The sequence below is a fragment of the Rhinoderma darwinii genome, chromosome 6 (genome assembly GCF_050947455.1).
Source record: "Rhinoderma darwinii isolate aRhiDar2 chromosome 6, aRhiDar2.hap1, whole genome shotgun sequence".
NCBI lineage: Eukaryota > Metazoa > Chordata > Amphibia > Anura > Rhinodermatidae > Rhinoderma > Rhinoderma darwinii.
The window spans coordinates 136,265,494-136,290,750 of NC_134692.1; the positions used below are offsets into that span (position 1 = coordinate 136,265,494).

Below are 25,257 nucleotides of genomic sequence, written 5' to 3' on the forward strand. Positions count from 1 at the left end.
TCAGTGTATGGAGAGCGGATATCCAGACTGCTGCTGTCCCTCCCTCATGCTTTACACTGCAGCTTGGTGTGCTCAGATTGGCTGCTGTCTATAAGCACATGCTCACCAGGTGCATGTCAGTGTATGGAGAGCGGATATCCAGACTGCTGCTGTCCCTCCCTCATGCTTTACACTGCAGCTTGGTGTGCTCAGATTGGCTGCTGTCTATAAGCACAGGCTCACCAGGTGCATGTCAGTGTATGAAGAGCGGATATCCAGACTGCTGCTGTCCCTCCCTCATGCTTTACGCTGCAGCTTGGTGTGCTCAGATTGGCTGCTGTCTATAAGTACAGGCTCACCAGGTGCATGTCAGTGTATGGAGAGCGGATATCCAGACTGCTGCTGTCCCTCCCTCATGCTTTACACTGCAGCTTGGTGTGCTCAGATTGGCTCCTGTCTATAAGTACAGGCTCACCAGGTGCATGTCAGTGTATGGAGAGCGGATATCCAGACTGCTGCTGTCCCTCCCTCATGCTTTACACTGCAGCTTGGTGTGCTCAGATTGGCTGCTGTCTATAAGCACAGGCTCACCAGGTGCATGTCAGTGTATGGAGAGCCGATATCCAGACTGCTGCTGTCCCTCCCTCATGCTTTACACTGCAGCTTGGTGTGCTCAGATTGGCTGCTGTCTATAAGCACATGCTCACCAGGTGCATGTCAGTGTATGGAGAGCTGATATCCAGACTGCTGCTGTCCCTCCCTCATGCTTTACACTGCAGCTCAGTGTGCTCAGATTGGCTGCTGTCTATAAGTACAGGCTCACCACCAGGTGCATGTCAGTGTATGGAGAGCGGATATCCAGACTGCTGCTGTCCCTCCCTCATGCTTTACACTGCAGCTCAGTGTGCTCAGATTGGCTGCTGTCTATAAGTACAGGCTCACCAGGTGCATGTCAGTGTATGGAAAGATGATATTCATTACAGAAAGTACAAGCAACTAATCCTCTAGTATTTTTCACAGAATCTCACAGTGTAAACCCTGCGCCTGACATGACTGCTGGTGATCGCCACCTATAAAACGTCCGTGCCGCCCTGGCCTTATATATTCCATCATATGTTCAGTCGCCGCCTTCATGGCAGGTACGGAGCAGAAATATAAATCCATTACACTTTTATTTCCTTCGGTCACAGGTCACTTCACATCGCTCCCCTCCGCCTGAACTCTCCGCTCCCGGCTCTGTTTTATGTCACTGGAACATTTCAAGGCTCCAAATTCTGCAACAAATCCCAAAACTACGAGCCTGTAATATCAGGAAGCGGGGGCAGGGGAAGAGGAAACAGACCCCCAACAGCAAGCGGAGGCCCCTGGGATATTGTAAACAGAGGCCAAGCAGCGCTGCAGCTTCTAGTCTGTCCGACCATCTGAAGCCCATAATGGTTTCCTCATCAGCAGACAATCATATAAAGACTTTCATCTCCAATCTACTGTATGGAAAACGTATGTAACGTTTGATCATATGCCCCATCTGACTCTGTACCAATTGCAAGGCTTCCCCTGCTCACCCCTCCCCCGCAAGCCTAAGGCCTAATGCACACGACCGCCATTACAGGGGTTCTCACCAAGCGTTTCCTAGGGTCCTTAAAGGGTAACTAAACGTTTGACAAACTTCTGACATGTCATAGTGACATGTCAGAAGTTTTGATTGGTGGGGGTCCGAGCACTGAGACCCCCACCGATCGCTAAAACGAAGCGGCAGAAGCGATCACGTGAGCGCTCAGCCGCTTCGTCTCTGTTCGGCTTTTTCCGGAAATCAATGTATCGGAGTACGGTGTCATAGACTTTCTATTGAGTCCGCACTCCGATAAATTGATTTCCGGAAAAAAGCCGAACAGACATGAATCGCCTGAGCGCTCACACGATCGCTTCTCCCGCTTCGTTTTAGCGATTGGTGGGGGTCTCAGTGCTCGGACCCCCACCAATCAAAACTTTTGACATGTCAGAAGTTTGTCAAACGTTTAGTTACCAAAGGGTTTTCGCATCACAGAAAGTGATAGCATATTGCTAGGATGAGCCATCCCTTTTTATTGGTGGGGGTCCAACTGCTGGGTCCCCCACCGGTCCCGAGATAAGCGGAGACGCAGCGCTAAATGCTTTTGTGCTGCGGCCCCTTTGCAGAGTATGCTTTATGTGTCATATAAAATAGAACAGGACGGTTTAGCGGTTTTTACCTGTTTGCCGTTCTCCGTGCTGTGGTTATTTTGCAGCTGGTCCTCGTGGCTCGTGTCCTCCGGTGTCTTCCACATTTCGCCGTTGTTGTTGCCCACAGACGGGGAAGACGGTGCACTTGAGTTAGGTTGGGATTCAGGGGCTGAGCTGGATTGTGAAAGGCGTCGATACTCATCTGCTTCTCGGTCTATGACCAGCAGCCTCGTCTCGTTCTCTACGGCTTTAATGCGTTGAACCACCTGAGCAAAAAGAAAAGCTAAAAGTTACTAAGACTGCAGTAGGCTCCTTTAAGAACCCCCCCCTTTCTCTACAGGAGATAAGCATTTCAATTCCCTCTTTGCCTCTCATCCCTACTCCAGCACAGACTCCAACACTCTCCCATGTAGGTGGGGTCTACAGCTTTGTTCATCCTGATCTTCCTGGTACATGAATAAAATGCCAGAACTAGAGTGAAGACTGACATTCACAGAACCAGCACAGTAGGAAAGAGAGACCAGGAAAGGGTTGGCTAAAGGGGGCCCCATAGCAAAGATCTGTTGGTTGACCTTGCTAACCCCGGAGAACTATTTGCTTGTTTGCCTCCATCTGCTTTCCATGAGGCTTGTATGACCTGTAGAGAAGGACCCTATAGCAGTCACATAGGCTGCCTTTCTGGCATGTACGCCCTTACCATACATGTTTCGAGATTTTTTTGTAAGCAAGAATATTTCCATTCGCTGACAGCAAGCATGGATCTTGAAAATGGTGAAAAATTGTAATACAAGGTATATTAGAACGTTTTTAACCATTTTTTTTATGGGTTATTCACATCTTATAAAAGTCATGACATAATCCTAGGATATGCCATCAGTATATGATCAGTGAGGGTCCCACCTCTGGGACCCCATCGATCCTGAGAATTAAAGGGCCGGAGTGCTGATTTAGCCATGTGTCCCTTTTACCGGGACCGGAGCGCTGCTTTGCTGGTAAAAACAGCGATGGGAATTCAGCGCTAAATCAGCCCTGCGGCCCCTTCATTCTCAGGATCGGAGAGATCCCAGAGGTCAGACACCCATTGATCACGAAGTAATTACATATCCAAGGGATATGCCATCACGTTATAAGATGGGAACACAAGTGCAGGTTCACCCATTGTATAGCATGCACTTTATAGAACCACCGGCTGCACAGGGGCCAAACCCTTTGTACATCCGGCCTTTTACAGAGGACAGCACACGTGACTCAGCTTTCATCTTGATACCGTCTTGGTGTATGACTTTGTTTACACATATTTTAAGGGCAGACTATACCCCTGAGGATCCATGATATTCAACACACCCATACGTATTTATGGAAAAGCTTTTCCTAGGGACAATGATCATTGTTCTCCACTTTTGGGCACTCGGCCCATTATACAGGTTCTCACTGCCTGGTAAATAGGACAGAAGATCAGGGGGAAAACGTTTGCAAAGTTTCCCAAAAACGGAATTGTTGGCAATTTAAAGGGGCACTCTGAGCAAAACTATGTTATGCCTAGTGCAGGGCCTGAGGGGGCGGAGCATGACAGTTTGAATCCCAGTGTCATGCTCCGCCCCCTCAGGCCCTGCACTAGGCATAACACAGTGTGTCAGTCTTGCCAAGAATTTTCCTTTAAATGTTTTTCGGCCAATTACTAGCTGGTTATTCATTCCTCAAGCCACGACAAGGACATGATCTTCATTTGTTACCCGCGTCACAGGGAACTTTGATTACACGCCCGTCGACTGCTCACTGCATAGCTATGGCCCAATTCCTCTCAATGCCTGATTATGTCTATACAATAAGGATTAGACACCTGAGAATGTCAGGTGGGTCGTGCCAACTGGGCAACTTCTCAACAATGGCAGAATTTGGCCAGCTGTGGAACCAGGTATCACAATCCTAGTATCGTAGTCAGTAACTATTGGTGTGCTGCGATACAAGGAATGAAGGAGCCCAAAGAGAAGAATTAGGTTAGGGCTACACAGCGACTTTGGCGGCACAACATAAAGATTGCTATATCGCGATAGGACACTGCAAGTAGTGATTGCGAATATGGTCGTCATGTAACCGTAGCCTTTGTATTTAGTCTGAATCTCCTATTCAGCGTAATGGTCTCCCATGCTCTCTCCTATTTGGGACAATCATATAGCACTCCTCATCTCCTAGTTCATGAATGTAATCCCAGAACTACAGTTAAGACTGACACACAGACATAGCAGTAGCATTAAAACTCCATACATTTTCCTATAGGCGCAGGACCTCTAGCAATAATCTTCCTGATCTTCCAGATTCAGGAATATAATCCCAGAACAACAGTACGAACTGACACACACAGGTTAGCAGCATCTGATGCCATGTAGAAGACTTGAACACGTAATCAGATTCAAACACTGTCCTAGTTTTGCTCATCATGATCATACCGGTTCATGAATAAAATTCCAGAAGTAAAGACTGACATTCAGACATGTAATATAGTAGAAGAGAAATAAAGATTTATATACCATTCAGTCCAGTCTGAACATCTTGAACCGCAAAGGAATAAACATCTTAGGCCAAGTCATTCCCTGACCCAGCTCTGCTTTTCTGTTTTTATAATTAAGCAAAATTTTGCCCCATCACGGCCATAAAAGGAAAGATTTGTTCCGGAGAGGGGGGAAATCACCAAATTTATTACCATCAGGACCCATGCAGAGAACAGCCAGAAACACAGCACGAAGCACAGTCTATTCTGAAAGCGTCATGGCCGCCTGGCGTAAATAGGACTTTGTTTTAGTCCAGAACAGAGTGACCGCTCCAATTTCCACTGACGGGGGGGGGGGGGGGGGGGGGGGGAAGGGGGGAATAACAAAAAAAGGGAAAACCGCCAGGAAAGAAAAAATTCCAACGTCCCGAGACGTGAAGTGATGATGACGAAACCAAACACAATGTTACTCAGAGATCAGTGACAATGAAAAGAGCGAGCACAATGCGCGGGTTATGTCAGCGACAATGACACGACCAGACACAATGTGACACTGCCTCCTTAACCCCTTCACGGGATGGATACGGGCTGCGAATCCTAAAACGTGACTACATAAAGAGATCATTAGGGTAGCTCCGCCTACTTGAGGTCATTGCGATTTAGTGATCGCCGAATATACATCTACAAATGGGAGTTATTTCAACGGAGAGCACATGGATGAGTATTAGGCCCTGTTCACACAGAGGTTTTTTTGCAGGTCGAGAAATCCGCCACAAAATTCCCTCAGGAGTTTTGAGGCATATTTTGACCTGCCAGCAGAACAATTGCCGCGCCTTTTGCTGCGTTTTTCGGTGACGTCCATTGAGCGCCGCGAGCAAAAAACGCCTCGAAAACCGCCTTCTCTGTCTCCTATTGAAGTCAATGGAGATCAGAGACGGAACCGCCTGTGGATAGGGCATGACCCCTCCGCCTCCCAATGAAATTAATGGGAGGCATATTCAGACTTTTTTGGTGCGGTTTTCAACGTGGCTTCCGCATCAAAAACCACACAAAAAAACTCTGTGTGAACTAGGCCTAACTCTCATCTGAATGAACCCTTAGGCAGTGTATAGTATATTATTTTTGCACTGTATGGTGGTGGCGGCACTATATGCTTTTGTTATTTAGGCAATTTTTATTTTACCAATGTATGTAAGGGCAGGTTCACACTTATAATAATCTTTATTTATATAGCGCCAACATATTACGCAGCACTTGTGTTGGTCTTTCCGTTGATCTGCTCCATCAGAGGAGCAGAACAATGAAAATACCGGAACGGTGTTTCCATAGTACCACGGACACCACCGGCGGCGGACAGAACCCACTGACTTAGGCCCTTTTCACATCTGCGTCGGGCCATTCCGTTGTTCTGCTCCGTCAGAGGAGCAGGACAAGGGAATGCCGGAAGCAATGCAGGCGGGCGACGGAACCTATTGACTTTAATGGGTTCCGTCAGCGTGTCCGTGCTTTTACTGGAAACAATATCGCAGCATGCTGGGCTATTGATTCCGGTAATCTTTGCCAGATCTGCAAAAGGAGGCCCCTAACGGAGCCTCAAACGCAGATGTGAACAGGCCCTAAAATGGGTTCTATCAGAGTGTCCTATTGTTTCCGGTATTTTGAACGGATCTGCGACGGGGTGCGCTATCGTTTCCAGTATTTTCTGACGGATCTGCGACAGAGGCTCCTAACGGAGCCTCCAATGCAGATGTGAACAGGCCCTAAATGATATTTAGGTACTACACTCAATGGCGCCTAAAATAGGCACTGTATGGTAATTTGTATACTCCATGAGAGTACATCATATGGGGGGATACAATTGTAGCAAACCCTCAGCTGTGAGAAATATTAGATCTGTAGGGTTTTTTAGCCTCTGGTTGTAAAATAGAATGTTCCCATTCACTGACAGTAAGGAGAGATCTTGAAATGGTGAGGATCTTGTAGATGAGCTTCCCTTTTCGGAGAAATGAAAGTGAAGTGTCCTGGGCAGGTATAATGTACTCGCCTATGTTTACAGTCACAGACGTATGCGAATAATAGTGTGTGCAGATTATGTAGAGTATACAGCACAGTAAAATAAACTGACAGATGGCTCTGCGTGGAGGAGGCTTCTTCTAACCAGACGCTATGAAGTAAAATCAACAGAAAGTGGAGAAAACCCCAAAAAACTCAATACAAAAAATAAGGGGAGCAGTAGCCCATAGCAGCCAATCAGATCTCAGCTTCCATCTTCTAACTTGCACTGAAAAAATGAAAGCTGTGTTCTGATTGGTTGCTATGGGCAACTGCTCTTTTCATGGTCTATTGTAGTTGAGGCCTAGACTACATATGGAGGCCTATGATAGAGTAAGTCTATATACTCCAGCTAGAAACACAGGAATGACCATTTGCTATTGAATGGTCGGCGATTTTAGAAAATCGTGCCTCTGGAGCAAGGCAGCAATGCCCGATAAATGTTGCTGCGATTGGTATTTACATTTACGGATCGTGCTGTGGATAATGGTGGCATGGCGGATGAAGATCGTTGATTATCAATAGTGCTAGCATTTATTATTGGTCATATCCTTTAGGGTCTATTCACACTGCGTTTGCCAGGTACGTGTGACGTATGTGTCGGAAAGGCAACCTGAACATACGCGAACGGTATCCATAGGGCCCCATTCACCTGACGGAAACCAAAAGAGTGTCCTTTTGGCATCCATCGGGTTGGTAAAACTTTTTTTTTTAACTGTATGGAACAGCATAGTCAGTCAACTACACTAGTCCATACAGAGGCATTTAGTAAAAAATATATATACCGCGTGGCAGACGGTTTTTAACATGGAAGTCTATGGGCGACGTATACCACTGTATGCCAATACAATAACATAAGTTGGAAACTTCTGTCAAATGTATAAGTCAGGAAACCCCTTCAACGTACGGTATACCTCCAACGTACTCTTTAAACGCAGTAGTTAGACCCTATAGACACTGGTCTATTATAGTTATGATTACACGGAAAGAAGCAAATGTAGTAGATTTTTGTCCAGTGGAAACGGACCTTAAAGGGGTATTACAGTTTTAGCAAATAAAGCTGGGTTTTTTCATGATAAAAAGTAATATACTTTTTCAATATACTTTCTATATCAATTCCTGACAGTTTTCAAGATCTCTGCTTGCTGTCATTCAATAGGATTCTTCATTGTTTACTTCCAGTGGATACAAATCTGTCCTGGTCATGTGATCGACACACAGGGGTAAGGCTCGTAATAGTTGAAGCACAGAAGTGTCTTGTAACGCGCCAAGCACCTGTATGTCCATCACATGACCAGGATAGATTATGAAGTAAACAACGAAGGTTCCTATTGTATGGATAGAAAACCATGTGGAATTGATACAGAAAGTATATTGGAAAATCGTATAACTTTTAGGCCTAATTCACACGAGCGTGGCGCATCTCGGACGTGAAAAACTGCAGTTTTTCCACGTCCGAGGTGCATCCGTGCTCAGCGCTGCGGGACGCGATGTCTCGCATTCCCCATAGATGAGAGTCTATGGAGGGATGCGTGATGCGTGAAAAGATAGGACATGTCCTATTTTCCCACGGACGATTAACACGCTGGTGTAAATAAGGCCTAAATTATACAAAAAGATAACCTTTATTTGGTTAGAAACTGTAATACCCCTTTAATACATAACCTATTCCTGTATCACTAAGCAAAGATGGGTGACTACCCCTGTGTGAGCTTTAGTGCCGGTCATATAAGTGGTCACCAAGCTTTTCCAGGCTATAGACAACTAAAAAGCTATAGACCCTCGTCTCTATTACAATTAGTGAAATATCTTCCATTGCTTTAAAATCCCATGTCGTAAGTACCGTAGCTGTTTTTTTATGACCCCACTTACAATGAAGACCTAAGTAATGGCCCCCTCCAAAAACAATATCAACTAATTTGTTGCCGCTTGTCTGGAGAATATGAGACCATGTTATTAAATGACCTGTTGAACACGTCAACGTCTCACCTCAAATTCCCTGAAGGTCAGAGACACCAGCAGTTACCATGAAGTCAATTGTATTATACTACGAGCCTCTGGGCATTATCGTCTATAAATAAAGCTCCGTGTCCAACGCTTCCCCTTCGCGAGGCCGGGACCCATCAGGGAGATACGACTAAAAATATTTTACGATGGACGTCTTTTGCTACATGAAAACGTTGAAGCCAAGATCATTATCATCATGGAAAGGGCTACCATCATTTCCAAAATATCAGCTCTCCCTTAAAGGGGCGCTGAACTTTTTTCACTTTACTTTCTATTGATCTAGATAAATGATGTTTCATGATTGACATTCACACAGTACTATTCACATCCAGGATCTTGCCGTTTACGAAGATGGTGAGGGGTCATGTGACCATAGACCTCCTGTTTCTCCTTGTTCAAACTGGCTGTGAATGTGCCTCTCCTAGACACAGTTCGGCCCCATGCACACGACTGTAAAAAAAAAAACGTAATTGTGGACCGCAATATGGTCAGCAATTACGGACCCGTCCGGTTCTATTAGCCGCGGACACCTTTCCGTATCGCTACGGAAGGGTGTCCGTGCCTTAGAACCGTGCCGGGAAATATGGAGTATGTCCTACTTTTCATTTTTTGCGGGCCGTGCTCCCATACTTTGTATGGGAGCACGGCACGAAAATGCGACCTGCGGGTGTCGGCCGTGTTTTTGGGCACGGCTGTGTGCATGAGGCCTTACTATCATGCTTCTGTTCTGCATAAGGCCTCATGCACACCCGCAAAAAATGAAAAGTAAGACATACTCCATATTTCCCTGCAGGGTTCTACGACACAGACACCCTTCCGTAGCGTTACGGAAAGGTGTCCGCGGCTAATAGAACCGGGCGGGCCCGTAAATGCGGACCGTATTGCGGTCCGCAATTACGGAGTTTTTTTTTACGGTCGTGTGCATGGGGCCTAATATTGTGTTAAATGAGGGAAATTACACTTTGGGTAACTGAGTGACAGAAAAATCTGTCTCATAAGAGCTAATATGACTGACAATGGCAAATGTCAGACAGCTACTTCCTGTCTTCACCTCTAAAACAAGACTGAATCTTCGTACATCTAGAAGCCATTCATTCCACATTCCCTCTTGGGGGGAAATATTAAAGACAGAGTGGAAATCCGCAGGTACCTGCTAAGGCAGAAACTACGAGTAATTACTAATGGAAAAGGGGCAGCATTGTAACTAGTTTAGTTTTCCGTACAGTCCCATCCTCATTACAATCTTCAGACCCACAAGGCCCTAGCGGATAATAACAGTTCCAATGAACTCCTTTGAGATACACGGTCTGATGGTCTAATGAAAAACCCAGCGACCTAATGATAGACTGCACAATGCTACACTTACTTGTCCTCAGTGTCAATCAGCTGCTTACAAAGCTACAGCTCAAGAGTGTGATGGCGTCAATATGGAGATCAATACAGACTCCTGTTTGCGAGGCCGTACAACATGTTTTCAAGCATCTTGAGTTATTCTCAAGAGATCAGTGTCATCTCGGGATTCCGGCTGCATTTCATATTCAACCCTGCTGAAGCGAGGGAGATAAAGACACATCCATTTTTATATCCTGGCATAGACTCCGGTGATTTTTTTATCGTTTTTTGGTAGGGTCTGGTTAAGACAACACCTTTTCATATAAGTTAATAGTTAACCGAGGAGAGGGGGTGACTATACAGGACCCCCTCTATCAGCCAGAGCATTTCAATACACTGTCCGTGCATTATAGGATCGCCGTGTAATGTCAGCGGGACCCAATTCGGTCAGCGCAATATGGGCGAACGCCAAACCGGAATACCCTTTTTTAAAGGAGACCTGTCATGCTGAAACAATTAAATGCCCCTCAAGTGCCAAAGGGAAGATGACCAACCGCTCGATCCTTACAGATGATCATCTGGGCTCCATATGTCCCCCCAATTTTTACATGCGGTGGTCACTGACAGCTTTCGACATCTAATCCCAGCCATATTTGGACCCCCTCTGATAGATTAATAATCTATCATAACATGGATTATGAAATCTGATAGACGTGGCAGATTCTCCAGGCTCTGTACACCATAATAATCCATAAACAACCTGCTGTGCATACAAGATCACACCGAGATCAATGTGACAGCTATTTGGGTGCAAACATAACTCAATAAATACTTGCACTTCCATTTCACATGCCTGTATGACCGCAGTCCCATGACCAACAACCCTATTATACAATGCACCTCGTCAACTGGACCATCTCCAGCCCTGTATCATCCTCCGAAAAGTAGCCAGCACTTAAAGAGACACTTCACCTTTAAAGGTGCTCTACAGAATATATTTGGGGGCTCCAAAAATAGAAAATCCCTTATAATACGGGTCTATTTTGCTTCAATACAGGGTGGGTTCGCTGACCAGGTCCCCCTTCCATTAGCCAGATGTAATACATTTTGCGTGTAATGTCCCTTTAAAGAAACTCATATCATGGTCGCTCCCTGGTCTCCACTCCTGCGGTTCGATTTGACCGCACTGTTTGAATTTAGCCAAAATCAAAAGGGGAGATGTATTAAAACTGGTGCAAAGGAAAAGTGGAGTAGTTGCCCATGGCAACCAATCAGATTCCTTCTCTTACTTTTATAGTGGCCCTTTAGAAAATGAAAACAACCACCTGATTGGTTGCTATGGGTAACTTCTTCACGGCTTTGAGAAATCTCTCCTTATATTTCCACATATATTGTCCCGACTATTGTATAGGAAACTGTTCACATTGACTGCTCCGGGTGGGGAATATATATACCTGCCTCCTGTTACTTCCACCCGGGCACAGGCCTGGCGCTTGTCATCTTCACCACCTTTCCATAACTTGTTGAAGAATGGGGCAGAGGGACCCTTATAGTGGTTAGGCTTCTTTCCAGCTGGCATTTACCATTCCCAAGACCCACATAAACATCAGTATGGCCTGAGGGTAGGGGACCGTGCCAGGCACCTCCGACACGGCTTATCTCAAAGATGGTGTGTGGGGGATTGGATTGGCGCAAAAAAACGTGTACGGCTAATCTGACTGATACCTAGAGTGGACGGTCGAAGATCCTGATGAAAATGACACGAATGATGGCACATGGCAGTAGGAGGCGACTACAGCGCTCCCGCCATGTCACAGGAGCGGCTAACGAAGCTCCTACAATCTGAGAACCCCGGCAAACAGCTCCTCAAATCTCAGCTTCTTGTACCCCTGTGAGTGTGACGTGTTTTAAAGGAGTTTTCTTATAATGATCATTTACCGCCTATCCACAGGATACATAAATGCCTCATCGGCGACCGCTGGCACTGCACATGCCCGACCACCGCGCCATTCACTTTCTATGAGGCTGCTGGAGATAGTCGAGCGTTCAGACCCTCACCGATCAGACATGTGGATAGGTGGTAAATAACACCCCTTTAATTCACCAGCCTTCTAAGGCTTTATTGAAGTTTGCCTCAGAGACTCTGTCGGGTATTCGGTGAGATTTGATGGAAGGAATACAGGTGCACGCAGCGCTATCCTTTCCACAAAGGCCGGCGCTGGTATCCAACATACGACGGAGCCAGCGGTGTTGTCCATTTGGTTAGAAATGGCGCAGATGTGAACAGAGCCTTACACTGTGATTAATGGGAACTTCATTTCATTGAAGAAGATATCTAATAAAAGCCACTACTTCATGTCCATCATTATCTCCACAGTGATTCACTTTTCAGAATGATAATAAGATGTGTACGGTATATAGTATATATAGATATAATGTCATCTAACTATCATAAGTGGAGGAGACAGCTCAGGACCGCAGTATGTATATTATATAGTGATACATGTAGTCCCGGGTCCTGTATATAGTATATAGAGGTGACAGCTCAGGACTGCAGTATGTATATTATATAGTGATACACGTAGTCCCGGGTCCTGTATATAGTATATAGAGGTGACAGCTCAGGACTGCAGTATGTATATTATATAGTGATACACGTAGTCCCGGGTCCTGTATATAGTATATAGAGGTGACAGCTCAGGACTGCAGTATGTATATTATATAGTGATACACGTAGTCCCGGGTCCTGTATATAGTATATAGAGGTGACAGCTCAGGACTCCAGTATGTATATTATATAGTGATACACGTAGTCCCGGGTCCTGTATATAGTATATAGAGGTGACAGCTCAGGACTGCAGTATGTATATTATATAGTGATACACGTAGTCCCGGGTCCTGTATATAGTATATAGAGGTGACAGCTCAGGACTGCAGTATGTATATTATATAGTGATACACGTAGTCCCGGGTCCTGTATATAGTATATAGAGGTGACAGCTCAGGACTGCAGTATGTATATTATATAGTGATACACGTAGTCCCGGGTCCTGTATACAGTATATAGAGGTGACAGTTCAGGACCGCAGTATGTATATTATATAGTGATACATGTAGTCCCGGGTCCTGTATATAGTATATATAGAGGTGACAGCTCAGGACTGCAGTATGTATATTATATAGTGATACATGTAGTCCCGGGTCCTGTATATAGTATATATAGAGGTGACAGCTCAGGACTGCAGTATGTATATTATATAGTGATACATGTAGTCCCGGGTCCTGTATATAGTATATATAGAGGTGACAGCTCAGGACTGCAGTATGTATATTATATAGTGATACATGTAGTCCCGGGTCCTGTATATAGTATATATAGAGGTGACAGCTCAGGACTGCAGTATGTATATTATATAGTGATACATGTAGTCCCGGGTCCTGTATATAGTATATATAGAGGTGACAGCTCAGGACTGCAGTATGTATATTATATAGTGATACATGTAGTCCCGGGTCCTGTATACAGTATATATAGAGGTGACAGCTCAGGACCACAGTATGTATATTATATAGTGATACATGTAGTCCCGGGTCCTGTATATAGTATATATAGAGGTGACAGCTCAGGACTGCAGTATGTATATTATATAGTGATACACGTAGTCCCGGGTCCTGTATATAGTATATATAGGGGTGACAGCTCAGGACTGCAGTATGTATATTATATAGTGATACATGTAGTCCCGGGTCCTGTATACAGTATATAGAGGTGACAGCTCAGGACCGCAGTATGTATATTATATAGAGATACATGTAGTCCCGGGTCCTGTATATAGGGGTGACAGCTCAGGACTGCAGTATGTATATTATATAGTGATACATGTAGTCCCGGGTCCTGTATATAGTATATATAGAGGTGACAGCTCAGGACCGCAGTATATATATTATATAGTGATACATGTAGTCCCGGGTCCTGTATACAGTATATAGTGTATATAGAGGTGACAGCTCAGGACTGCAGTATGTATATTATATAGTGATACATGTAGTCCCGGGTCCTGTATACAGTATATAGAGGTGACAGCTCAAGACCGCAGTATATATATTATATAGTGATACATGTAGTCCCGGGTCCTGTATACAGTATATAGAGGTGACAGCTCAGGACTGCAGTATGTATATTATATAGTGATACATGTAGTCCCGGGTCCTGTATACAGTGTATATAGAGGTGACAGCTCAGGACCGCAGTATGTATATTATATAGTGATACATGTAGTCCCGGGTCCTGTATACAGTGTATATAGAGGTGACAGCTCAAGACCGCAGTATATATATTATATAGTGATACATGTAGTCCCGGGTCCTGTATACAGTATATAGAGGTGACAGCTCAGGACTGCAGTATGTATATTATATAGTGATACATGTAGTCCCGGGTCCTGTATACAGTATATATAGAGGTGACAGCTCAGGACCGCAGTATGTATATTATATAGTGATACATGTAGTCCCGGGTCCTGTATACAGTATATAGAGGTGACAGCTCAAGACCGCAGTATATATATTATATAGTGATACATGTAGTCCCGGGTCCTGTATACAGTATATAGAGGTGACAGCTCAGGACTGCAGTATGTATATTATATAGTGATACATGTAGTCCCGGGTCCTGTATACAGTGTATATAGAGGTGACAGCTCAGGACTGCAGTATGTATATTATATAGTGATACATGTAGTCCCGGGTCCTGTATACAGTGTATATAGAGGTGACAGCTCAGGACCGCAGTATATATATTATATAGTGATACATGTAGTCCCGGGTCCTGTATACAGTATATAGTGTATATAGAGGTGACAGCTCAGGACCGCAGTATGTATATTATATAGTGATACATGTAGTCCCGGGTCCTGTATACAGTATATAGAGGTGACAGCTCAGGACTGCAGTATGTATATTATATAGTGATACATGTAGTCCCGGGTCCTGTATACAGTATATAGTATATATAGAAGTGACAGCTCAGGACCACAGTATGTATATTATATAGTGATACATGTAGTCCCGGGTCCTGTATACAGTATATAGTATATATAGAGGTGACAGCTCAGGACCACAGTATGTATATTATATAGTGATACATGTAGTCCCGGGTCCTGTATACAGTATATAGTGTATATAGAGGTGACAGCTCAGGACTGCAGTATGTATATTATATAGTGATACATGTAGTCCCGGGTCCTGTATATAGTGTATATAGAGGGGACAGCTCAGGACCACAGTATGTATATTATATAGTGATACATGTAGTCCCGGGTCCTGTATACAGTATATATAGAGGTGACAGCTCAGGACTGCAGTATGTATATTATATAGTGATACATGTAGTCCCGGGTCCTGTATACAGTATATAGAGGTGACAGCTCAGGACCACAGTATGTGTATTATATAGTGATACATGTAGTCCCGGGTCCTGTATACAGTATATAGTGTATATAGAGGTGACAGCTCAGGACTGCAGTATGTATATTATATAGTGATACATGTAGTCCCGGGTCCTGTATATAGTGTATATAGAGGGGACAGCTCAGGACCACAGTATGTATATTATATAGTGATACATGTAGTCCCGGGTCCTGTATACAGTATATAGTGTATATAGAGGTGACAGCTCAGGACTGCAGTATGTATATTATATAGTGATACATGTAGTCCCGGGTCCTGTATATAGTGTATATAGAGGGGACAGCTCAGGACCACAGTATGTATATTATATAGTGATACATGTAGTCCCGGGTCCTGTATACAGTATATATAGAGGTGACAGCTCAGGACCACAGTATGTATATTATATAGTGATACATGTAGTCCCGGGTCCTGTATACAGTATATATATATAGAGGTGACAGCTCAGGACTGCAGTATGTATATTATATAGTGATACATGTAGTCCCGGGTCCTGTATACAGTATATAGTGTATATAGAGGTGACAGCTCAGGACCACAGTATGTATATTATACATAGTTACATAGTTAGTATGGTTGAAAAAAGTCACATGTCCATCAAGTTCAACCAAGGGATGGGAAAGGGGAAGAGGGATGGGAAAGGGGAAGTAAAAAATTTCTACACATAGCAGTTAATTTTTTTTTGTTCTAGGAAATTATCTAAGCCTTTTTTAAAGCCATCTCCTGTCCCTGCTGTGACGGCTCCTGCGGTGACTATTCCATAAATTCACCGTTCTCACAGTAAAGAAGCCTTGTCGCCTCTGCAGGTTGAACCTTTTTTTCTCCAGACGGAGGGAGTGCCCCCTTGTTTTTTGAGGGGGTTTTACATGGAACAGGATTTCACCATATTTTTTGTATGCGCCATTCATATATTTATATAAGTTAATCATGTCCCCCCTTAGTCGTCTTTTCTCAAGGCTAAATAGGTTTAGTTCTTTTAATCTTTCCTCATAACTTAAATTCTCCATGCCCCTAATTAGCTTCGTTGCTCTTCTTTGTATTTTTTCCAACTCCAGGGCATCCTTTCTATGAACTGGAGCCCAGAACTGGACTGCATATTCTAGATGAGGCCTCACTAATGCTTTGTAAAGTGGTAATATTACATCCCTGTCCCGCGAGTCCATGCCTCTTTTGATACACGACAATATTTTGCTGGCCTTTGAAGCAGCTGATTGACACTGCATGCTGAAATTTAGTTTATGATTTACAAGTACACCCAGATCCTTCTCAACAATTGACTCCCCCAGTGTAGCGCCCCCTAGGACATATGATGCATGCAGGTTGTTGGTACCCAGATGCATAACTTTACATTTATCTACATTAAACTTCATCTGCCAAGTGGACGCCCAAACACTTAGTTTGTTTCAATCTGCCTGTAATTCATGAACATCTTCCATAGACTGAACTATATTACATAGCTTGGGGTCATCTGAAAAAATAGAATTAGTGCTATTAATCCCATCCTCTATATCATTAATAAATAAGTTGAATAATAGTGGTCCCAGCACTGAACCCTGGGGTACACCACTTATAACCGGTGACCATTCAGAGTAGGAATCATTGACCACAACTCTCTGGATACGGTCCTTGAGCCAATTCTCAATCCAATTACAAACTATACTTTGTATAGACTAAACCTATAGTCCTTAATTTACCCATTAGGCGTCTATGGGGGACAGTGTCAAATGCCTTAGCAAAGTCCAAAAACACTAAATCCACAGCGGCCCCTCTGTCTAGGCTTCTGCTCACCTCTTCATAAAAACAAATCAGGTTGGTTTGACAAATTCTGTCCTTAATAAAACCGTGCTGGCTGTCACTTATAATGCTATTTATTGTCACATAATCCTGTATATAGTCCCTCAATAGCCCCTCAAACATTTTCCCCACGATGGATGTTAAGCTTACTGGTCTATAATTACCCGGGGAAGACCTAGAGCCCTTTTTGAAAATAGGCACCACATTTGCGCTGCGCCAGTCCCTTGGCACTATACCACTCATGAGAGACTCTCTAAATATTATGAAGAGGGGGACAGAAATAACTGAACTAAGCTCTTTAAGAATTCTAGGGTGTAACCCATCTGGTCCCGGGGCCTTGTGTACATTTATTTTATTTAATTTAGCTTGGACCATCTCTACATTCAGCCAATTCAGTATATCAACTGATATATTAACAGCACTGGCACCGACTACATCAGCTGCTCTTTCTTCTGTTGTATATACAGAACTAAAGAACCCATTTAGTAACTCTGCCTTCTCTTGATCCCCTGTGACCAACTCCCCATTACCATTATCTAGGGGTCCTACATGTTCAGACCTTGGCTTTTTAGCATTTATATACTTGAAGAATTTTTTAGGATTTGTTTTACTATCCTTGGCCACCTGCCTTTCATTTTGTATTTTTGCTAATTTTATTACATTTTTACAGATTTTATTAAGCTCTTTATATTTTACAAAGGCTACAGCTGTACCCTCAGATTTGTATTTTTTAAATGCCCTTTTTTTGTCATGTATTGCCCCTTTCACAGAAGGTGTAACCCATGTGGGGTTTAATTTGAGTCGTTTATACTTGTTACCTATAGGAATACATTTTGCACTATAATTACCCAAAGTAGATTTGAAAATCTCCCATTTATCATTTGTCCCATTATTTGACATTAGTTCTTCCCAGTCTATATCCTGAATTGCCGCCCTCATCCTGGGGAAATTGGCCTTCTTAAAATGAAGTGTTTTTGCCCTCCCAGCCTGCGTTTGTTTTTTACAGTATAGGTAAAATGTAACTATATTATGATCACTGTTACCGAGGTTTTCACGAACATTGACATTCCCAACAAGATCTGCATTATTAGAAATGACCAGATCCAACAGAGCTTCACCTCTAGTCGGGTCTTCCACAAACTGTCCCATAAAATTTTCCTGCAACAGGTTGAGGAAATGTCTCCCCTTTGCAGTTGAAGCCGAACCTTGACACCAATTAATATCCCGATAATTAAAATCTCCCATTATCACTACAGTACCCGCCTGTGCAGCCCGCTCCATCTGTTTATATATTTGACCTTCCATCTCCTCAGTTATATTGGGCGGTCTATAGAATACACCAAAAGTAATTTTTTCAGTGTTTACCTCCCTTTCTAGTTCCACCCACAAGGTTTCAACCTCCTCACAGTCTTCACCCTCTAATGTCTCATTCACACTCGCCTTCATATCACTTCTCACATACAGACATACACCACCACCTTTCCTATTTGCCCTGTCTCTCCGAAACAGTGTAAAACCCTGTAGATTTACAGCCCAGTCATGTGAAGAGTCCAGCCATGTTTCAGCAACACCAACTATATCTATATTTTCTTCCAGTATTAAGGCCTCCAGCTCCCCCATTTTGCTTGCTAGACTTCTGGCATTTGTGAACATACACTTTAACTTGCCTTTAAATGTTTCACTTTCACTATCAGAAATGTGATTATTTGACATTTGGGCCTTTTTATTTTCACTGCTGTTTTGTAACGAAAGGATCTGCTTATCTTGTTGCCTAGTCCTCTCCCCACCGTCTGTTTCTCCCCCCACCAATATAGTCTGACCCCTCTCTAACCTAACTACCCCTTTATTTCCTACATTGACCTCCCTCCTCAGCCCTAGTTTAAATACTCCGCCACCCCAGCTAGAATTCTCTCCCCCAGCACAGCGGACCCCCTTCCATTTAGGTGCAAATCATCTGCAGAATACAGTTTGTACCCCAATGAAAAGTCAGCCCAGTGCTCTAGGAACCCAAAGCCTTCTCCTCTACACCAAGACTTCAGCCATGCATTTAACTCCCTGAGCTCCTGCTGTCTTTCCTGTGATGCGCATGGCACAGGCAGTATTCCTGAGAATACAACCTTGGAGGTCCTTCCCTTCAGCTTGTAGCCTAGTTCTTTAAAATTATTCTTAAGGCTCCTACACCTACCATTTATTCTGTCATTGGTACCGACATGGACCACGACAGCTGGATCATCACCAGCCCCTCCCAGCAATTTGTCCACCCGTTCCACCACATGCCGAACCCTGGCACCAGGGAGACAGCAAACCATTCGGTTGAGGTGGTCTTGGCGACAAATTATTCTATCCGTCTTCCTGATTATAGAATCCCCTACAACTATCAATTGTCTTGGCTTACCTGCATTACCATCCCGCCGACTACTAGCTGGGCTGTTCTCCCGGCTGTTAGGGAGATCAGTATCCACTAGGGCTGCCTTTTCTGAGACTGACACCCTCGCATCATCACCATACTTGGCAATTTTGCTTGGAATGCCAGAAACCGGATCGGCCTTCCTTGTCTTTGACCCCTTTCTACTGCCCCTAACTACATTAACCCAGCTACTTACCTCATCCTGCTCACCCATGTCTTCACCCTCCAGTTCTAACCCACTAACTGCATTATATAGTGATACATGTAGTCCCGGGTCCTGTATATAGAGGTGACAGCTCAGGACTGCAGTATGTATATTACATAGTGATACATGTAGTCCCGGGTCCTGTATACAGTATATAGTGTATAGTGTATATAGAGGTGACAGCTCAGGACCACAGTATGTATATTATATAGTGATACATGTAGTGCCGGGTCCTGTATATAGTATATATAGAGGTGACAGCTCAGGACTGCAGTATGTATATTATATAGTGATACATGTAGTGCCGGGTCCTGTATATAGTGTATATAGAGGTGACAGCTCAGGACCGCAGTATGTATATTATATAGTGATACATGTAGTGCCGGGTCCTGTATATAGTATATATAGAGGTGACAGCTCAGGACTGCAGTATGTATATTATATAGTGATACATGTAGTCCCGGGTCCTGTATACAGTATATAGTGTATATAGAGGTGACAGCTGAGGACTGCAGTATGTATATTATATAGTGATACATGTAGTCCCGGGTCCTGTATACAGTATATAGTATATACAGAGGTGACAGCTCAGGACCACAGTATGTATATTATATAGTGATACATGTAGTGCCGGGTCCTGTATATAGTATATATAGAGGTGACAGCTCAGGACCACAGTATGTATATTATATAGTGATACATGTAGTCCCGGGTCCTGTATACAGTATATAGTATATACAGAGGTGACAGCTCAGGACCACAGTATGTATATTATATAGTGATACATGTAGTGCCGGGTCCTGTATACAGTATATAGTGTATATAGAGGTGACAGCTCAGGACCACAGTATGTATATTATATAGTGATACATGTAGTCCCGGGTCCTGTATATAGTATATATAGGGGTGACAGCTCAGGACTGCAGTATGTATATTATATAGTGATACATGTAGTCCCGGGTCCTGTGTATAGGGGTGACAGCTCAGGACTGCAGTATGTATATTATATAGTCATACATGTAGTCCCGGGTCCTGTAGAGAGTATATATAGGGGTGACAGCTCAGGACTGCAGTATGTATATTATATAGTGATACATGTAGTGCCGGGTCCTGTATACAGTATATATAGAGGTGACAGCTCAGGACCGCAGTATGTATATTATATAGTGATACATGTAGTGCCGGGTCCTGTATACAGTATATATAGAGGTGACAGCTCAGGACCGCAGTATGTATATTATATAGTGATACATGTAGTGCCGGGTCCTGTATACAGTATATATAGAGGTGACAGCTCAGGACCGCAGTATGTATATTATATAGTGATACATGTAGTGCCGGGTCCTGTATACAGTATATACAGAGGTGACAGCTCAGGACCACAGTATGTATATTACATAGTGATACATGTAGTGCCGGGTCCTGTATACAGTATATATAGAGGGGACAGCTCAGGACTGCAGTATGTATATTATATAGTGATACATGTAGTGCCGGGTCCTGTATATAGTATATATAGAGGGGACAGCTCAGGACTGCAGTATGTATATTATATAGTGATACATGTAGTGCCGGGTCCTGTATATAGTGTATATAGAGGTGACAGCTCAGGACCACAGTATGTATATTATATAGTGATACATGTAGTGCCGGGTCCTGTATACAGTATATATAGAGGTGACAGCTCAGGACCGCAGTATGTATATTATATAGTGATACATGTAGTGCCGGGTCCTGTATACAGTATATATAGAGGTGACAGCTCAGGACCGCAGTATGTATATTATATAGTGATACATGTAGTGCCGGGTCTTGTATACAGTATATATAGAGGTGACAGCTCAGGACTGCAGTATGTATATTACATAGTGATACATGTAGTGCCGGGTCCTGTATATAGTATATAGAGGTGACAGCTCAGGACTGCAGTATGTATATTATATAGTGATACATGTAGTGCCGGGTCCTGTATATAGTGTATATAGAGGTGACAGCTCAGGACCGCAGTATGTATATTATATAGTGATACATGTAGTGCCGGGTCCTGTATACAGTATATATAGAGGTGACAGCTCAGGACTGCAGTATGTATATTATATAGTGATACATGTAGTGCCGGGTCCTGTATACAGTATATATAGAGGTGACAGCTCAGGACCGCAGTATGTATATTATATAGTGATACATGTAGTGCCGGGTCCTGTATATAGGGGTGACAGCTCAGGACTGCAGTATGTATATTATATAGTGATACATGTAGTCCCGGGTCCTGTATACAGTATATATAGAGGTGACAGCTCAGGACCGCAGTATGTATATTATATAGTGATACATGTAGTCCCGGGTCCTGTATACAGTATATATAGAGGTGACAGCTCAGGACTGCAGTATGTATATTATATAGTGATACATGTAGTCCCGGGTCCTGTATACAGTATATAGAGGTGACAGCTCAGGACTGCAGTATGTATATTACATAGTGATACATGTAGTGCCGGGTCCTGTATATAGTGTATATAGAGGTGACAGCTCAGGACTGCAGTATGTATATTATATAGTGATACATGTAGTCCCGGGTCCTGTATATAGTGTATATAGAGGTGACAGCTCAGGACCACAGTATGTATATTACATAGTGATACATGTAGTGCCGGGTCCTGTATACAGTATATATAGAGGGGACAGCTCAGGACCGCAGTATGTATATTATATAGTGATACATGTAGTCCCGGGTCCTGTATACAGTATATATAGAGGGGACAGCTCAGGACCGCAGTATGTATATTATATAGTGATACATGTAGTGCCGGGTCCTGTATATAGTGTATATAGAGGTGACAGCTCAGGACCGCAGTATGTATATTATATAGTGATACATGTAGTGCCGGGTCCTGTATACAGTATATATAGAGGTGACAGCTCAGGACTGCAGTATGTATATTATATAGTGATACATGTAGTGCCGGGTCCTGTATACAGTATATATAGAGGTGACAGCTCAGGACCGCAGTATGTATATTATATAGTGATACATGTAGTCCCGGGTCCTGTATATAGTATATATAGAGGTGACAGCTCAGGACTGCAGTATGTATATTATATAGTGATACATGTAGTCCCGGGTCCTGTATACAGTATATATAGAGGTGACAGCTCAGGACCGCAGTATGTATATTATATAGTGATACATGTAGTCCCGGGTCCTGTATATAGGGGTGACAGCTCAGGACTGCAGTATGTATATTATATAGTGATACATGTAGTCCCGGGTCCTGTATACAGTATATATAGAGGTGACAGCTCAGGACTGCAGTATGTATATTATATAGTGATACATGTAGTGCCGGGTCCTGTATACAGTATATATAGAGGTGACAGCTCAGGACTGCAGTATGTATATTATATAGTGATACACGTAGTCCCGGGTCCTGTATATAGTATATAGAGGTGACAGCTCAGGACTGCAGTATGTATATTATATAGTGATACATGTAGTCCCGGGTCCTGTATACAGTATATAGAGGTGACAGCTCAGGACTGCAGTATGTATATTACATAGTGATACATGTAGTGCCGGGTCCTGTATATAGTGTATATAGAGGTGACAGCTCAGGACTGCAGTATGTATATTATATAGTGATACATGTAGTCCCGGGTCCTGTATACAGTATATATAGAGGTGACAGCTCAGGACTGCAGTATGTATATTACATAGTGATACATGTAGTGCCGGGTCCTGTATACAGTATATATAGAGGGGACAGCTCAGGACCGCAGTATGTATATTATATAGTGATACATGTAGTCCCGGGTCCTGTATACAGTATATATAGAGGGGACAGCTCAGGACCGCAGTATGTATATTATATAGTGATACATGTAGTGCCGGGTCCTGTATATAGTGTATATAGAGGTGACAGCTCAGGACTGCAGTATGTATATTACATAGTGATACATGTAGTGCCGGGTCCTGTATATAGTGTATATAGAGGTGACAGCTCAGGACTGCAGTATGTATATTATATAGTGATACATGTAGTGCCGGGTCCTGTATACAGTATATATAGAGGTGACAGCTCAGGACTGCAGTATGTATATTACATAGTGATACATGTAGTGCCGGGTCCTGTATACAGTATATATAGAGGGGACAGCTCAGGACTGCAGTATGTATATTATATAGTGATACATGTAGTGCCGGGTCCTGTATATAGAGGTGACAGCTCAGGACTGCAGTATGTATATATAGATATACTGGTACCTGGTGATGAGTCTCCTTCTCCACGTTCTCCCCGTTGACTTCCAGAACTCTGTCCCCAGCTTTGAGTCCGGCCACCTCAGCCGGGGAGCCGGGCTCCACCTTGCGGATATATTGTCCGGTCTTGTTCTTCTCTCCGTGCAGGTGGAAGCCGTATCCCTGCTCTGCTTTCTGTATGTGACACAGCCGGGGCTGCAGGCGCTCCTGGGCCATGGTGACTGACAGCGGTGGGTGATCGTGGGGACCGGCAGCGAGTGATGGGGGGACTGGCAGCTCTCAGTAGGGCATAGCGGAGGAGGGGAGAGCTGTGAGCGCTGTGCTGCCCGGGGTGCAGTGCTCGGTACTCCTCTCCGTGCTGTGCTCCTCTCCGTGCTCCGCTCCTCCTCCCGGCTCTGCTCCACGGCTCTGGCTTGTGTTTCACTTGCAAACAAGGAAAAGCCACAAAGATGCTGCTCTGGCACCTCCCCCTGCTCCAACCTGGAATCTTCCAGACTGGGGGGTCAGGAGGCAGCAGGAGGCTCACAATGGGGGGAAGCAGGGGCTGCTGGACCGGGCACAGATACCCAACATCCTTGGCAGCGATCAACACGTTGCATAGAGGATGCAGCAGAAAGAGAGCAATCGTTCAGCAGATAAATGTCGGCCGATGAAAGAGTTGGGGTCTACCAATGTTGTTATTGCTCCAATGCATCTAAAATACAAAATGAACCAACTTTGGAAATTATTTTACAACTTCTACCGTTTTATGTATACAGCTCCCATGCAGATCAATGCGTCGCAACGGTTAGAAACTTCAAACAAACCATGAAGTCATACCCTAACCTACCGAAGGCCTGATAAGATCTCGTGTATAGCGGCACACACCAAGGCTGACCATACATTGCGCATAGCTGTCGGCCGAACGCTCCAACCAATAAAAACTTCTGGCATGTCACTATGACATGTCAAAAGTTTTTTAAAAGTTTAGTTACACTTTAAAGGGTAACTAAACTTTCAAAAAACTTCTGACATGTCATAGAAACAAGTTTTGACCGGTGGGGGTCTGAGCACTGAGACCCCCACCGTTC

The 25,257-nt window shown here is 43.8% G+C and overlaps 1 protein-coding gene across 1 annotated transcript in view; it reads right to left on the minus strand.

Annotated features, from left to right (window-relative positions):
- Positions 1-24,613, minus strand: part of NHERF2 (NHERF family PDZ scaffold protein 2) — a 77,190-nt gene extending 52,577 nt beyond the window's left edge. The window contains exons 1-2 of the mRNA XM_075830558.1: positions 24,194-24,613; positions 2,208-2,444 (exon numbers count right to left, since the gene is read on the minus strand). Of these exons, the coding sequence (XP_075686673.1) occupies positions 2,208-2,444; positions 24,194-24,403 (447 nt within the window). The 5' untranslated portion in view covers positions 24,404-24,613. The remainder of the gene's footprint in view (positions 1-2,207; positions 2,445-24,193) is intronic.
- Between the last annotated feature and the right edge of the window lie 644 nt (positions 24,614-25,257).